The sequence below is a fragment of the Pecten maximus genome, chromosome 18 (assembly GCF_902652985.1).
Source record: "Pecten maximus chromosome 18, xPecMax1.1, whole genome shotgun sequence".
Classification (NCBI taxonomy): domain Eukaryota; kingdom Metazoa; phylum Mollusca; class Bivalvia; order Pectinida; family Pectinidae; genus Pecten; species Pecten maximus.
Window position 1 is genome coordinate 23,515,435 of NC_047032.1, and position 17,967 is coordinate 23,533,401.

The 17,967-nt window shown below is 39.8% G+C and overlaps 1 protein-coding gene across 1 annotated transcript in view; it reads right to left on the reverse strand.

The window, feature by feature from the left end:
* The window catches only part of LOC117316319 (protein scribble homolog), a 150,845-nt gene that overhangs the window by 27,268 nt on the left and 105,610 nt on the right, over nucleotides 1-17,967 (reverse strand). The window contains exons 34-38 of the mRNA XM_033870859.1: nucleotides 17,046-17,102; nucleotides 15,706-15,798; nucleotides 13,152-13,226; nucleotides 10,311-10,445; nucleotides 478-577 (exon numbers count right to left, since the gene is read on the reverse strand). Coding sequence (XP_033726750.1) covers nucleotides 478-577; nucleotides 10,311-10,445; nucleotides 13,152-13,226; nucleotides 15,706-15,798; nucleotides 17,046-17,102 — 460 coding nt within the window. The remainder of the gene's footprint in view (nucleotides 1-477; nucleotides 578-10,310; nucleotides 10,446-13,151; nucleotides 13,227-15,705; nucleotides 15,799-17,045; nucleotides 17,103-17,967) is intronic.

The following is a 17,967-nucleotide window of genomic DNA, read 5'->3' on the forward strand; positions in this document are numbered from 1 at the left end:
GGATCTAAGGGGTTAACAACATCTCACACAGCAGTGTGGACTATCATTGGATCTACCAACATCTCACACAGCAGTGTCAACAACTGATGGATCTACCAACATCTCACACAGCAGTGTCAACAACTGTTGGATCTAACAGGTGTTTCAACAGAAATTGAAGGTCATTTCTGCTATAAATCCATTATGTGGAGGGGCATAAAATCAGTTATAACACAGTAACCATAATCATACAATGCTATTGGACATATATGGATTAAGTTTACTGCATGTTTAAGGGATCCAATAACATGTCTCCCATTCTCTACTTACTTACGGTAATGATGCATATATTTCAAATTTCACCCAGACATCTTTTAACTTAATGCCCATGATATGTATGGAGTGTCTTAGATAAATGAGACAGGCATCCAGAAGAACCATTATTAAAACCGTACTTAAGGGGACACAATCAAGTCAGCTTGTTAAATGCCTACTTACAAGGAGGCTGGTTGGTAGTTGTCGTTTCTTGCATTTCTTTTTCAAAATAATTCTTCATCTGAGAAAAGGACCTTGGTGGGTCATTTATTTGGGCATTCGTCTGAAAGTTAGAAAGAATGAAATCAACAAAAACATAATGTTAACTTAACTATAATTCAAATATTGGTGGATGTCAGCCTTCACCTTTAATTCATGTTCAATTAATTATAACTTATCCATACATGCCATACCTCCCGGCGTGAGACAAAATCTCCCTTATTTTCAAGTCATTTATTTCCTCCCGGCAGGAGAGCCAAAATTCCCGTATTTTGTAATTCCCTCCGGTATTTTTGCCGACGCCATTTTTGTTTACAATTCAGTCTTTTTCTCGCGAGATTTGGCTAAATTTAGCGATCACGTGATCCATCTGTTCACGTGATCACTCAATCAAAATGGCGCCTGTTTGACACGGCTTTCACACGAAGCTCTGGCTAGTGTAATGTTTGCGCTATAATATCTATCACCATGAAATAAAGGCAAGTCGTTTACAAACAACTTTAACCCCCTTAGCTAACAGACTTGAATCATGGTTTGTTTTCTTTTAGGACCATACTTTGATGATGATAATTGATACAGAGTCTCAGTCTGGTCAGACGCAAAATCACACGTGTTTTTCATTTACCATGTGTATCGTTGATCAGTGATAGCAAGATGAAATCCGATATTTTCTTTTAGAAAACTATCAAAATTAGCACATCTGTTGGTCGTTACAAAGTGGTCAATCATGGTGTTTACAATGACTGTACAGTCCATGACAGAGACAATATACAAAATCTAGAATGAACGTGATAAGATTTACTGCAGTCTCCTAACATTAACATCTTCCGTTCTCATAATTTCATGTATACACTTGCACACTTGGAATATTTTTATATCTAAATGGTCCAACATAAGGTATCCCACAGGACATTTCATGGTGATTTTTACAACTGATGTGTTCCCTCAGAGTGGATCAAGCTTTCTATTTTTAAGAAAATCCAAACTGATAAATGAATAACTTGCTTGTCTTAATCTTTAGCTACATGTAATTATAATATACCCTTTTCAAATGCTGTTATGCAATATGCATAAAGCTGTGAAACTTTTTGTGTTGCATAAAAAAAATCGGAAAAAAAATTCATATCATCAGAATCTGAATGTATACTTATTGCATTTTTTACCTTATACAACTTTTTGTTGTTTGCATATACAATATGATTAATATCTAAAATAAATACAAATATTCTTTATCACTTTCAAAATTAGTTAATTGCTAAAAAATTGAGTAAAAATGTTGATATTTATGTCGCGCACAAATCTCCCTTATTTTAGGCAAAATTCCCTTAAAATAATCATCAATCTCCCTTATTGGTCTCCCAAAAATATGGCATGTATGCTTATCTAAATAAAAATCTTCACTACTCGAAATCCTTTCACTACTCGAAATCCTTTATTTACAATCATTTAAGTAAATTGTAGAGAAAGTATTTAAATGTAATGTGAGATGTAATGTTGACAGCTATTTTGTTTCTGGCCAAATCTGTTTTCACTCCCCTCTATGACATATTACCTGTGGATCAGTAGAAATGATATGGACTGTATTATATTTGTCAGGTATTGTCTCTAAAAGAAATGATGCTTAATGTTTAACAATTCAGAAATTTTGAGAAACAAACCTGTTAATACAAAATTCATATCAACAATTGTCAATACTATAATTAAACAATTGTTTATATGTTATAACTGTTCTTTCAACACCCATTAAAATGAAAATTTGACAAACCTGCATATTGCTCTCTTGGTGTTCAGTACCACATCAATTCTTTTCCGAGTCCCCTAATGAGAACTGACTGTGATGAGCCTATGTGTGACTACCCTAAACCACAGCTGAGGAGCCTATGTGTGGCCCTTTTACTGCCCCTCCCATATACTGCATGTTTATAGCTACACAATTTCTAAATAGTTATGATGTTCTTGTAGTGAAAACATCATTTATTCATGTTATTTTTAATCCTATTAAGACAAAAACCGATAATCTCATAAAAGTAGTTGCTAGTTGATATTTTGTCACAAATGTAACCATTTCTTATTTCAAATGCAAATTTTAGCATTGCAACAAAGCCATGTGCATCAAATGTACACATGAGTCAGACATTGTAAATAGATCAATAACTGACTTTGTTAGGAATTTTAATTAATGTGCCTAATGCTGTTTGGATCATGTGTAATATGACATTTTAACTCCCCATTGAGTGGGCATTGATCATATTGGTTTCCATGACGATAATCAACATATAACAGCCCATCTGTTCAGATATTTCTTAAATGTTTGAGACAATGAATATGTTGCATCAAATATTGATGTAAATCTTTTTTTTTTCTATCAAAACATATTTCTAAATGGAAGAATACAGTTTGATGTTGCTCTTCTTATTTTTTTTTTTTTTTTTTAATTTTCCAATTATTTCAATCAATCATATTTAATCAACATAATATTGAGAATCAACAAAATACTATTTAATAATAACATAGAGTACAAATAAATTTTATCCTCAAAACAATTTTTGTCCATTTGTTCTATTCAAACAAATCAAATAATTGGCAGCATCACGGCATTCCTTTCTCTTATCACCAGAATGAAGCAGAGTTGCCTCAAATATTGATTTTAGTCTGACAGATGTGATGGAAGGACTTTGTTAGACATCTCATATCACAGTCTAGCTTTATGACCATTACGTTTTATAGCTGTTGACTGACTACATTCTGGGGTTAAATCATGTCACCCTCGACGCATCAAACATCCCTAACCCTGCTGGTGACAATGTTATCCTAGATACATCAGACATCCCCACCCCTACTGGTGACAATGTTATCCTAGATACATCAGACATCCCCACCCCTACTGGTGACAATGTTATCCTATCATACAACAGACATCCCCACCCCTACTGGTGACAATGTTATCCTATCATACATCAGACATCCCCACCCCTACTGGTGACAATGTTATCCTAGATACATCAGACATCCCCACCCCTACTGGTGACAATGTCATCCTAGATACATCAGACATCCCCACCCCTACTGGTGACCATGTTATCCTATCATACATCAGACATCCCCACCCCTACTGGTGACAATGTTATCCTAGACACATCAGACATCCCCACCCCTACTGGTGACAATGTTATCCTATCATACATCAGACATCCCCACCCCTACTGGTGACAATGTTATCCTAGACACATCAGACATCCCCACCCCTACTGGTGACAATGTTATCCTAGATACATCAGACATCCCCACCCCTACTGGTGACAATGTCATCCTAGACACATCAGACATCCCCACCCCTACTGGTGACAATGTTATCCTATCATACATCAGACATCCCCACCCCTACTGGTGACAATGTTATCCTATCATACATCAGACATCCCCACCCCTACTGGTGACAATGTTATCCTATCATACATCAGACATCCCCACCCCTACTGGTGACAATGTTATCCTAGATACATCAGACATCCCCACCCCTACTGGTGACCATGTTATCCTAGATACATCAGACATCCCCACCCCTACTGGTGACAATGTTATCCTAGATACATCAGACATCCCCACCCCTACTGGTGACAATGTCATCCTAGATACATCAGACATCCCCACCCCTACTGGTGACAATGTTATCCTATCATATATCAGACATCCCCACCCCTACTGGTGACAATGTTATCCTAGATACATCAGACATCCCCACCCTACTGGTGACAATGTTATCCTAGATACATCAGACATCCCCACCCCTACTGGTGACAATGTCATCCTAGATACATCAGACATCCCCACCCCTCCTGGTGACAATGTTATCCTATCATACAACAGACATCCCCACCCCTACTGGTGACAATGTTATCCTATCATACAACAGACATCCCCACCCCTACTGGTGACCATGTTATCCTAGATACATCAGACATCCCCACCCGTACTGGTGACAGTGTTATCCTATCATACATCAGACATCCCCACCCCTACTGGTGACAATGTTATCCTAGATACATCAGACATCCCCACCCCTACTGGTGACTATGTTATCCTATCATACATCAGACATCCCCACCCCTACTGGTGACAATGTTATCCTATCATACATCAGACATCCCCACCCCTACTGGTGACAATGTTATCCTAGATACATCAGACATCCCCACCCCTACTGGTGACTATGTTATCCTATCATACATCAGACATCCCCACCCCTACTGGTGACAATGTTATCCTATCATACAACAGACATCCCCACCCCTACTGGTGACCATGTTATCCTATCATACATCAGACATCCCCACCCCTACTGGTGACAATGTTATCCTATCATACATCAGACATCCCCACCCCTACTGGTGACTATGTTATCCTATCATACATCAGACATCCCCACCCCTACTGGTGACAATGTTATCCTATCATACAACAGACATCCCCACCCCTACTGGTGACTATGTTATCCTATCATACATCAGACATCCCCACCCCTACTGGTGACAATGTTATCCTAGATACAACAGACATCCCCACCCCTACTGGTGACAATGTTATCCTATCATACATCAGACATCCCCACCCCTACTGGTGACAATGTTATCCTAGATACATCAGACATCCCCACCCCTACTGGTGACAATGTTATCCTATCATACAACAGACATCCCCACCCCTACTGGTGACAGTGTTATCCTAGATACATCAGACATCCCCACCCCTACTGGTGACAATGTTATCCTAGATACATCAGACATCCCCACCCCTACTGGTGACAATGTTATCCTATCATACATCAGACATCCCCACCCCTACTGGTGACAGTGTTATCCTAGATACATCAGACATCCCCACCCTACTGGTGACTATGTTATCCTATCATACATCAGACATCCCCACCCCTACTGGTGACAATGTTATCCTATCATACATCAGACTTCCCCACCCCTACTGGTGACAATGTTATCCTATCATACAACAGACATCCCCACCCCTACTGGTGACAATGTTATCCTATCATACAACAGACATCCCCACCCCTACTGGTGACAATGTTATCCTATCATATATCAGACATCCCCACCCCTACTGGTGACAATGTTATCCTAGATACATCAGACATCCCCACCCCTACTGGTGACAATGTTATCCTAGATACATCAGACATCCCCACCCCTACTGGTGACCATGTTATCCTAGATACATCAGACATCCCCACCCCTACTGGTGACAATGTTATCCTATCATACATCAGACATCCCCACCCCTACTGGTGACAATGTTATCCTAGATACATCAGACATCCCCACCCTACTGGTGACAATGTTATCCTAGATACATCAGACATCCCCACCCCTACTGGTGACAATGTTATCCTATCATACATCAGACATCCCCACCCCTACTGGTGACAATGTTATCCTAGATACATCAGACATCCCCACCCCTACTGGTGACAATGTTATCCTATCATACATCAGACATCCCCACCCCTACTGGTGACAATGTTATCCTAGATACAACAGACATCCCCACCCCTACTGGTGACAATGTTATCCTAGGTACATCAGACATCCCCACCCCTACTGGTGACAATGTTATCCTATCATACATCAGACATCCCCACCCCTACTGGTGACAATGTTATCCTAGATACATCGGCATCCCCACCCCTACTGGTGACAATGTTATCCTAGATACATCAGACATCCCCACCCCTACTGGTGACAATGTTATCCTATCATACATCAGACATCCCCACCCCTACTGGTGACAATGTTATCCTAGATACATCAGACATCCCCACCCCTACTGGTGACCATGTTATCCTAGATACATCAGACATCCCCACCCCTACTGGTGACAATGTCATCCTAGATACATCAGACATCCCCACCCCTACTGGTGACAATGTTATCCTAGATACATCAGACATCCCCACCCCTACTGGTGACAATGTTATCCTATCATACATCAGACATCCCCACCCCTACTGGTGACAATGTTATCCTAGATACATCAGACATCCCCACCCCTACTGGTGACAATGTTATCCTATCATACATCAGACATCCCCACCCCTACTGGTGACAATGTTATCCTAGATACATCAGACATCCCCACCCCTACTGGTGACAATGTTATCCTAGATACATCAGACATCCCCACCCCTACTGGTGACCATGTTATCCCATCATACATCAGACATCCCCACCCCTACTGGTGACAATGTTATCCTAGATACATCAGACATCCCCACCCCTACTGGTGACAATGTTATCCTAGATACATCAGACATCCCCACCCCTACTGGTGACAATGTTATCCTATCATACATCAGACATCCCCACCCCTACTGGTGACAATGTTATCCTAGATACATCAGACATCCCCACCCCTACTGGTGACAATGTTATCCTATCATACATCAGACATCCCCACCCCTACTGGTGACAATGTTATCCTAGATACATCAGACATCCCCACCCCTACTGGTGACCATGTTATCCTAGATACATCGGACATCCCGACCCCTACTGGTGACAATGTTATCCTATCATACATCAGACATCCCCACCCCTACTGGTGACAATGTTATCCTAGATACATCAGACATCCCCACCCCTACTGGTGACAATGTTATCCTATCATACATCAGACATCCCCACCCCTACTGGTGACCATGTTATCCTAGACACATCAGACATCCCCACCCCTACTGGTGACAATGTTATCCTAGATACATCAGACATCCCCACCCCTCCTGGTGACCATGTTATCCTAGATACATCAGACATCCCCACCCCTACTGGTGACCATGTTATCCTATCATACATCAGACATCCCCACCCCTACTGGTGACAATGTTATCCTAGATACATCAGACATCCCCACCCCTACTGGTGACCATGTTATCCTAGATACATCAGACATCCCCACCCCTACTGGTGACAATGTTATCCTATCATACATCAGACATCCCCACCCCTACTGGTGACAATGTTATCCTAGATACATCAGACATCCCCACCCCTCCTGGTGACAATGTTATCCTAGATACATCAGACATCCCCACCCCTACTGGTGACAATGTTATCCTATCATACATCAGACATCCCCACCCCTACTGGTGACCATGTTATCCTAGATACATCAGACATCCCCACCCCTACTGGTGACAATGTTATCCTAGATACATCAGACATCCCCACCCCTACTGGTGACAATGTTATCCTAGATACATCAGACATCCCCACCCCTACTGGTGACCATGTTATCCTAGATACATCAGACATCCCCACCCCTACTGGTGACAATGTTATCCTATCATACATCAGACATCCCCACCCCTACTGGTGACAATGTTATCCTATCATACATCAGACATCCCCACCCCTACTGGTGACAATGTTATCCTAGATACATCAGACATCCCCACCCCTACTGGTGACCATGTTATCCTAGATACATCAGACATCCCCACCCTACTGGTGACAATGTTATCCTAGATACATCAGACATCCCCACCCCTACTGGTGACCATGTTATCCTAGATACATCAGACATCCCCACCCCTACTGGTGACAATGTTATCCTAGATACATCAGACATCCCCACCCCTACTGGTGACCATGTTATCCTATCATACAACAGACATCCCCACCCCTACTGGTGACAATGTTATCCTAGATACATCAGACATCCCCACCCCTACTGGTGACCATGTTATCCTATCATACATCAGACATCCCCACCCCTACTGGTGACAATGTTATCCTATCATACAACAGACATCCCCACCCCTACTGGTGACAATGTTATCCTAGATACATCAGACATCCCCACCCCTACTGGTGACCATGTTATCCCATCATACATCAGACATCCCCACCCCTACTGGTGACAATGTTATCCTAGATACATCAGACATCCCCACCCCTACTGGTGACAATGTTATCCTATCATACATCAGACATCCCCACCCCTACTGGTGACAATGTTATCCTAGATACATCAGACATCCCCACCCCTACTGGTGACAATGTTATCCTAGATACATCAGACATCCCCACCCCTACTGGTGACAATGTTATCCTAGATACATCAGACATCCCCACCCCTACTGGTGACAATGTTATCCTATCATACATCAGACATCCCCACCCCTACTGGTGACAATGTTATCCTAGATACATCAGACATCCCCACCCCTACTGGTGACCATGTTATCCTAGATACATCGGACATCCCGACCCCTACTGGTGACAATGTTATCCTATCATACATCAGACATCCCCACCCCTACTGGTGACAATGTTATCCTAGATACATCAGACATCCCCACCCCTACTGGTGACAATGTTATCCTATCATACATCAGACATCCCCACCCCTACTGGTGACCATGTTATCCTAGACACATCAGACATCCCCACCCCTACTGGTGACAATGTTATCCTAGATACATCAGACATCCCCACCCCTACTGGTGACAATGTTATCCTAGATACATCAGACATCCCCACCCCTCCTGGTGACCATGTTATCCTAGATACATCAGACATCCCCACCCCTACTGGTGACCATGTTATCCTATCATACATCAGACATCCCCAACCCTCCTGGTGACCATGTTATCCTAGATACATCAGACATCCCCACCCCTACTGGTGACAATGTTATCCTATCATACATCAGACATCCCCACCCCTACTGGTGACAATGTTATCCTAGATACATCAGACATCCCCACCCCTACTGGTGACAATGTTATCCTAGATACATCAGACATCCCCACCCCTACTGGTGACAATGTTATCCTATCATACATCAGACATCCCCACCCCTACTGGTGACAATGTTATCCTAGATACATCAGACATCCCCACCCCTACTGGTGACAATGTTATCCTATCATATATCAGACATCCCCTTCATTCTGGTGACTATATATTATTATAGATACAACAGACAGCCCCACCCCTGGTGATTCACCCCCGCCCCCAATTTAGTCTCAGAAGCATGTTATAGTGGTAAATCTGTGCTTGATAAGTTAGCTTTAGTCAGTGTTAGAAGTATATATTGATATTTAGTTTAAAGAAACTATATCTAAATCTGTGCTTGATATTGATAAGCTCGCGCTGAAAGCCTCGTAAGACATACAAATAAACATTTCAGAATTATATATAGATATTAAATATCTGGAAAAAAAAGCTATATCCTTTTTAGGAAAGACACTTTATTGCAGTGGAAAGACACTTTATTGCAGTGGAAAGACACTTTATTGCAGAGAGTAGATAGCTTGGGCTAAGTTTCGGCCCAAAATAATTTTGTGGAGTTTTATTAGGGTTTGTTGGGAAACGTCAAAATTAATTTTTTCACATTTTTGTAATCTGATCTGACATACATGCAGTTAGTGATTGTAGATTAAGTCCACTTTCTTAGTGAGCTGTTACATAATTATCTTGCATTATAACATTCTTTTTACTGGGGCATTAACAGACAGAATCTCTAGTTAAAATAGGAGACTAAATGCTGCAAGGTTTATAAGTTACTGGACCTTTATGTCTTCACCTAATTAGTATCTTATTAAAAGTTGTAAAACATTTGGCTGTCATTCACTTTGAATAATGAAAACAAATAAATGAAAAATAAATAATGCACAAAAAGAAAAAGAAAACTTCTTTTAACAAAAACAACAACACTGCAATAAACCAACACAATAGAACACTCTGATGTTGTTATCACCAAGCAAATTTCGGCCATTTTACCTTGCTAGCAGATGGTAAGCGTGATTGTTTAACCGGGTCGATATTAGCCGAGGCCTTGTCGTCATGCCGAACAATATGGCTTGGTTTTGGCGGCACCGGTGGCCTTTTGGGTGGCATTACTGGCTTTGGAGCAGGCTAATAGGAAATAAGGTTAGAGAAAACAAGGAAAAACTGAAAATTCATGCATGACTTCACATTCGTCAATCAAAAGTCATTCAAGCAGCAAAAATAACAGGGCTTTCTCTAGCTGCTTTGGATCTCTGAAGAAGACATCCGCCGAAAGGCCGTAATAGTGGATGTTTGATCTGTTATAGATGATATCAACAATCAACCCCAAAACTTGAGATTAATTTTGTAAAAATAGGGTAGAAATAGGGTAAATACAAATAAAAACATTTTTGTTAATACTTTTTCCCTTTTTTGAAATTTGTTTAATGTATGATTTTTTATAATTTACATAACTTTTAACAGAAATCTATTTTAGAATTTTTCATCTTGTATTTGTAATAATCTTATACTTTTATTCACTTCAATTAGAATAATGTATTTTATGGATAATAGATAAACAAGGAAACAAAGGACTTGATGTTTACCCGGTAGATACATGCTAGACAAAGCCCTGAAATAGGATCACGATTTACATGCACTAGTCATATCGTATGATCCGCAGAGTAAATCATTTATCACTATTAAAAAGAAAATACATGCATCAATCATATTGCAGAATTCAAAGCAAAAGAATTTTTTTTGTGACATAAAAAAGATGCATTCATCAAATTACTTAATGAGGAGGAAAAAAACTGACAGAATATCTCTGAACTGAAACAACATGCTTTAATTACAGGCTTCATAATTACTATTAATACCAGTAAAAATAATTATCTATAATAGGATTGAAAAAATAGTATTCTAGTGAAACAGAATGTCATTCCATGATATAGACAATATGTATTTGTATGTCTACCTAGCTATAATCAATATAAAGGAAATCACACCAGACAACTTTTCAACTTAGAAAATTAAACATGCATGAATCTATGGTATGAAATGGAGGTTGCAAATGAAAATGTTTAAAAAAATAAAAGGACATGAAGTTGTGGAGAATATGTTTGGGGAAACAATTTCTAAATGTGTTAAAATTATTTCCAATAAAATCAGACCAACAAAGCTTGGGAAGGAACACACCAGTGTTTGTTTGGAGGTACATTTTTTTAACCAAATAAATATACGTATCTACTGAATTGGTAAATAGTTCAGTTATTAAGTGATAACTTGTTTGAATGTTAAATCTGGGGTATTGTAAGGGTATGCTTAGAGAATATTACAACTGACCGTTTAGAGAGAATTCAAGAGACCATTTAGAGGGTACTGTGTCATTTATAGAGTGATACAGTTAACTGTTTAGAGATTATAGCATGTGACTGATCAGAGACTATAGCAAGTGAACATCTACCGATATCGGAAGTGACTGTTTAGAGAGTATTACAAGTGATGATTTAGAAGGGACAGCAAGTGATGGTTTGGAGATTACAGCAAATGGTGGTTTAGAGAATACAGTAAGTGGTGGTTTAGAGATTACAGCAAGTGGTGGTTTAGAGATTATAGCAAGTGGTGGTTTAGAGATTATAGCAAGTGGTGGTTTAGAGATTATAGCAAGTGACCATTAAGCATTTTCGTCATATAATTTCAACTGACAATGAGAATATGACTACAAAATTTCTGACACATCTTGATCACATGGTTCATACCTGTACAGGTACTAGACAATACTCGGAGCATCATGAAATGTTAATATACCCAGGGAGTAAGGATGGAAAGAGATTATGGATTTGTCATATGGAAAGCAATGTAAACCATAAAGTAGAGACATAACAATGTTATCAGTAGAGCAGGAGATGTTAGTGATGAAGCAAAATATATGTGTAAGTGTTTACAGTATAACACTTATAAGCAAGAGGCCCACTGGGCTTGTAGCACTCATCTTGAAACTATCAAAGTTGATCCAGGCACACTGAACAAATCTGATAAATGCTCTATCACAGGTCTCAAAGTGGCACCTATTTTAGAGGCCATGGCACCTTAAATTCACCATTGGTGATGTGTTATTGACCTATAAGGCGCCTGCATGGCCACTAAAATAATTGTGTAAATTTGCGATTTGGTTAATCTTTCTAAGGTTACAGTCAATGCTAAAATGATGTTCATGACCGAAAAAGTTGCAGAGATGTTATACTGAGCTAAAGAAGTAAAAGATTTTTTTTTCAAATTTAAGACAACTAGGCCAGGCAACTACCTTTTCCTATTGCTGCCTAGATTTTATGACTTGGTAGCCAAATAGGCCACCTGGTAAAAATATCCATTTTGAGCTCTGTTATCCCATTAATGTTTTAAAAGGATTAAAGGCCTGATGGTTTAAAATTTAGAACCAAACCTGTCCTTATTATCTTTTTAAAGAAAGTATGTAAGAATCTGATTGTCTACAAACAACCCAAGTCCAATATCAAGTAGTTCCTTCTCACAACACAGCGGATTACAACAAGCCAGTCAATATGATGATGATGACTGAGGATGATGGAGACAGCGGTGATGATGACGTTGGAGAATATGATGATGATGATGATGATGAAGTATCCTACTATAATTACGCCAACAGTAAATAACGAGGGCCCATTGTTTTTTTTTCGTTTCAATTATAATCTCCCTTCTCTGTCATAATTAACCTGTTGGAATTATTCCGGTGGTGACAAACAAGATGATTACTGTGATGTATGAGACAACGAAATAGATAACAATACTGTCCTTTATTGTAAGACAACAAAGCTATTAAGTAGTAGTACTTACCACTGGCACCACATCCGGTTTTTTGGCGACCGGTGGCTTTTCCTGAGGCACTTGTTTCATCACAGTTTCTGAGGTCTTTAAACACACAAATAGTTTCTCTGAGGGTGTACTCTCTTAAGCATTGTTTAAATCATCATTGAAAACACAATGGGGAATATAAATTATACAGAAATTCATTTATAAATCTTAATCTCAGACAAGGAGGATAGTTCAAGATCATTTCATCAGAACTTAAGATCACTACAATCAAAACCACCAAGGTAAATATTCCCAATTTTAACCTTCTGGCCATCATGAATGTTAAATTGATTACTGTAACAATTCAACACAGTCACCATAAACATGTAATAAGTTAACTTATCAAATTTTTGATAACCATCAAACCAAGAATTGTATTGTAAGTATGCTCATACTGTCACTGTTACTGTCAGATAAACAAGGTAACCAGACATGGGGTTACTGTCAGATAAACAAGGTAACTTGACATGGGGTAACTGTCAGATAAACAAGGTAACCAGACATGGGGTAACTGTCAGATAAACAAGGTAACCAGACATGGGGTTATTGTCAGATAAACAAGGTAACCAGACATGGGGTAACTGTCAGATAAACAAGGTAACTTGACATGGGGTTACTGTCAGATAAACAAGGTAACCAGACATGGGGTAACTGTCAGATAAACAAGGTAACCAGACATGGGGTAACTGTCAGATAAACAAGGTAACTTGACATGGGGTTACTGTCAGATAAACAAGGTAACCAGACATGGGGTAACTGTCAGATAAACAAGGTAACCAGACATGGGGTAACTGTCAGATAAACAAGGTAACCAGACATGGGGTTATTGTCAGATAAACAAGGTAACCAGACATGTGGTTATTGTCAGATAAACAAGGTAACCAGACATGGGGTTACTGTCAGATAAACAAGGTAACCAGACATGGGGTTACTGTCAGATAAACAAGGTAACCAGACATGGGGTAACTGTCAGATAAACAAGGTAACCAGACATGGGGTTATTGTCAGATAAACAAGGTAACCAGACATGGGGTTACTGTCAGATAAACAAGGTAACCAGACATGGGGTAACTGTCAGATAAACAAGGTAACCAGACATGGGGTAACTGTCAGATAAACAAGGTAACCAGACATGGGGTTATTATCAGATAAACAAGGTAACTTGACATGGGGTTACTGTCAGATAAACAAGGTAACCTGACATGGGGTAACTGTCAGATAAACAAGGTAACCAGACATGGGGTTACTGTCAGATAAACAGGGTAACTTGACATGGGGTTACTGTCAGATAAACAAGGTAACCAGACATGGGGTAACTGTCAGATAAACAAGGTAACCAGACATGGGGTTACTGTCAGATAAACAAGGCAACAAGACATGGGGTTATTGTCAGATAAACAAGGTAACCAGACATGGGGTAACTGTCAGATAAACAAGGTAACCAGACATGGGGTTACTGTCAGATAAACAAGGTAACCAGACATGGGGTTATTGTCAGATAAACAAGGTAACCATACATGGGGTTATTGTCAGATAAACAAAGTAACCAGACATGGGGTTACTGTCAGATAAACAAGGTAACCAGACATGGGGTTATTGTCAGATTAACAAGGTAACCAGACATGGGGTTACTGTCAGATAAACAAGGTAACCAGACATGGGGTAACTGTCAGATAAACAAGGTAACCAGACATGGGGTTATTGTCAGATTAACAGGGTAACTTGACATGGGGTTACTGTCAGATAAACAAGGTAACCAGACATGGGGTAACTGTCAGATAAACAAAGTAACCAGACATGGGGTTATTGTCAGATAAACAAGGTAACCAGACATGGGGTAACTGTCAGATAAACAAGGTAACCAGACATGGGGTAACTGTCAGATAAACAAGGTAACTTGACATGGGGTAACTGTCAGATAAACAAGGTAACCAGACATGGGGTTATTGTCAGATTAACAAGGTAACCAGACATGGGGTTACTGTCAGATAAACAAGGTAACCAGACATGGGGTTACTGTCAGATAAACAAGGTAATCAGACATGGGGTTATTATCAGATAAACAAGGTAACCAGACATGGGGTTATTGTCAGATTAACAAGGTAACCAGACATGGGGTAATTGTCAGATAAACAAGGTAACCAGACATGGGGTTATTGTCAGATAAACAAGGTAACCAGACATGGGGTTACTGTCAGATAAACAAGGTAACTTGACATGGGGTTATTGTCAGATAAACAAGGTAACCAGACATGGGGTAACTGTCAGATAAACAGGGTAACTTGACATGGGGTAACTGTCAGATAAACAAGGTAACCAGACATGGGGTTATTGTCAGATAAACAAGGTAACCAGACATGGGGTTATTGTCAGATAAACAAGGTAACTTGACATGGGGTTACTGTCAGATAAACAAAGTAACCAGACATGGGGTTACTGTCAGATAAACAAGGTAACCAGACAAGGGGTTACTGTCAGATAAACAAGGTAACCAGACATGGGGTAACTGTCAGATAAACAAGGTAAGGAGACTCACTAGTGTAGTGGTGCAGAATTCTGTATTCTGGTTGTCGTCGGGCAGATGACTTTCATCCTTCAAAGCTTCTTCTCGCTCCATTAACAGCTTATTCTGAAGATCATCAACTTAATATGACCACAGGTGTATACACAAGACATTTTCTGTCTTTTCAGGAAAAAAAACAATTCACCACAAATGATACATATCCCTTCAGGTGCCGAGTAAACACACTTGGACCAATACAATTTGGCCAACTATGAAAATATCATTTACACTGTATGAGCATTATATATAAACATTGTATATATATTTATTTAAATATTATAGTTTCCTGAGTAAATATTTGTGTTGATGTTTGTACATACTCAGTAACCTGAAGAAAAAATGTAATGAAAACAAAGGTATCCTTTGGCATTCTAACTTCTAATTAATGGTGTGACCTAGACTTCTGTTCTAGCATTAGTGAAATGTGAAGAGACAACATCAAAAGTCATGCAATTAGGAAAACTCAGTTATTTAGCAAAGCAGTAACTTTGTGTTAATTTGGTTCCAATTTTACTTTTGACCTTGAAATTTTAACATGCATGTCAAGGTCATCCACAAAACAAGAATTGATCTATGTAAAACAACTTTCTTTGTAGAAATCAGGAAATGATAAACCAGTTAGTATAGCTAGTCCAGGGGAACCCATCCCTGAGGAAAATGTTCAGAAAAAGTTAAAATGAGAGGACAAATAAGCTTCAGTGAATCTCTTTCAGTAAGTGGTACTGATGTTGTACAGAGGGAGGATGGACAGACAAATGTTGTACATAAACATATTATAGACAAGTTGGTTTAGCCCCACCCCAGAGAAATCCTCTTCATTAATATAGTCAACCCCTTGGAAGGGATACCTTGGGTAAATCAGGTTAATTTACGATTAAGAATACAAACAAAGGGCCACAACTCTGTAAAGAGTGGAGCACAAGATTCAATTTCTACACAAGACATTCCATCTCTACATGATTTAGCAATTTAAGCAATATACGTCCAATACTAATGAAAATATGTTGACTCCAGTCATCCAAACAACCTGTCTATGAAGGAATAATAAAATTTCAATTAAATGAATTGTCATAAGATTTCCCCATTTTTGGCCCCTTCTCATTTATCAAATTTAGGTAAAATTCCTTCTTCAATTCTAGACTGGTAATTTTTAAGGGCCAACTCAAACTAGAGCGAAAGCTCACTGGCATTTATCACCAGTGAGCTTTAAAGTCTTGTTTTGGAAAGGAGGTTTAGTTTTGGAACCAGCAATTCCCAAAATCCACACTGTGTAGATGGATATACAAGGAAGGTGGAGACTCCCTCCTACCTACCCTCAACTCCTCTTCCTCCTTTTCCCAGCGTTGAGCTTCCTCAATTGCATCTTGCTCCTAAACAACACAAAACAACACGAGGGTGTCATGCAGTGCGCTGTACATGGGGCGGGCGATTATTGCTTGGTGAGTCAAAGTAATTATAAGGAAAGTTGAATTGGTTAAAACCGGAACATGTGGATTCGACACTGACACAGGATAAGGGAAGTGTGGACATCACAGGGTCATGAGGAGCCAACATTGACAAAGGATAGGGAAAATGTGGTTATCACAGGGACATGGGGAGCTGACATCGACAGTAGATAAAGGAAGTGTTGTTATCACAGGGACATGGGGAGTTGACACCGACAGTAGATAAAGGAAGTGCTGTTATCACAGGGACATGGGGAGTTGACACCGACAGTAGATAAAGGAAGTGTTATCACAGGGACATGGGGAGTTGACACCGACAGTAGATAAAGGAAGTGTTGTTATCACAGGGACATGGGGAGCTGACATTGACAGTAGATAAAGGAAGTGTTGTTATCACAGGGACATGGGGAGCTGACATCAACAGTGGATAAAGGAAGTGTTGTTATCACAGGGACATGGGGAGTTGACACCGACAGTAGATAAAGGAAGTGTTGTTATCACAGGGACATGGGACCTGACATCGACAGTAGATAAAGGAAGTGTTGTTATCACAGGGACATGGGGAGTTGACACCGACAGTAGATAAAGGAAGTGTTGTTATCACAGGGACATGGGGAGTTGACACCGACAGTAGATAAAGGAAGTGTTATCACAGGGACATGGGGAGTTGACACCGACAGTAGATAAAGGAAGTGTTGTTATCACAGGGACATGGGACCTGACATCGACAATAGATAAAGGAAGTGTTGTTATCACAGGGACATGGGGAGTTGACACCGACAGTAGATAA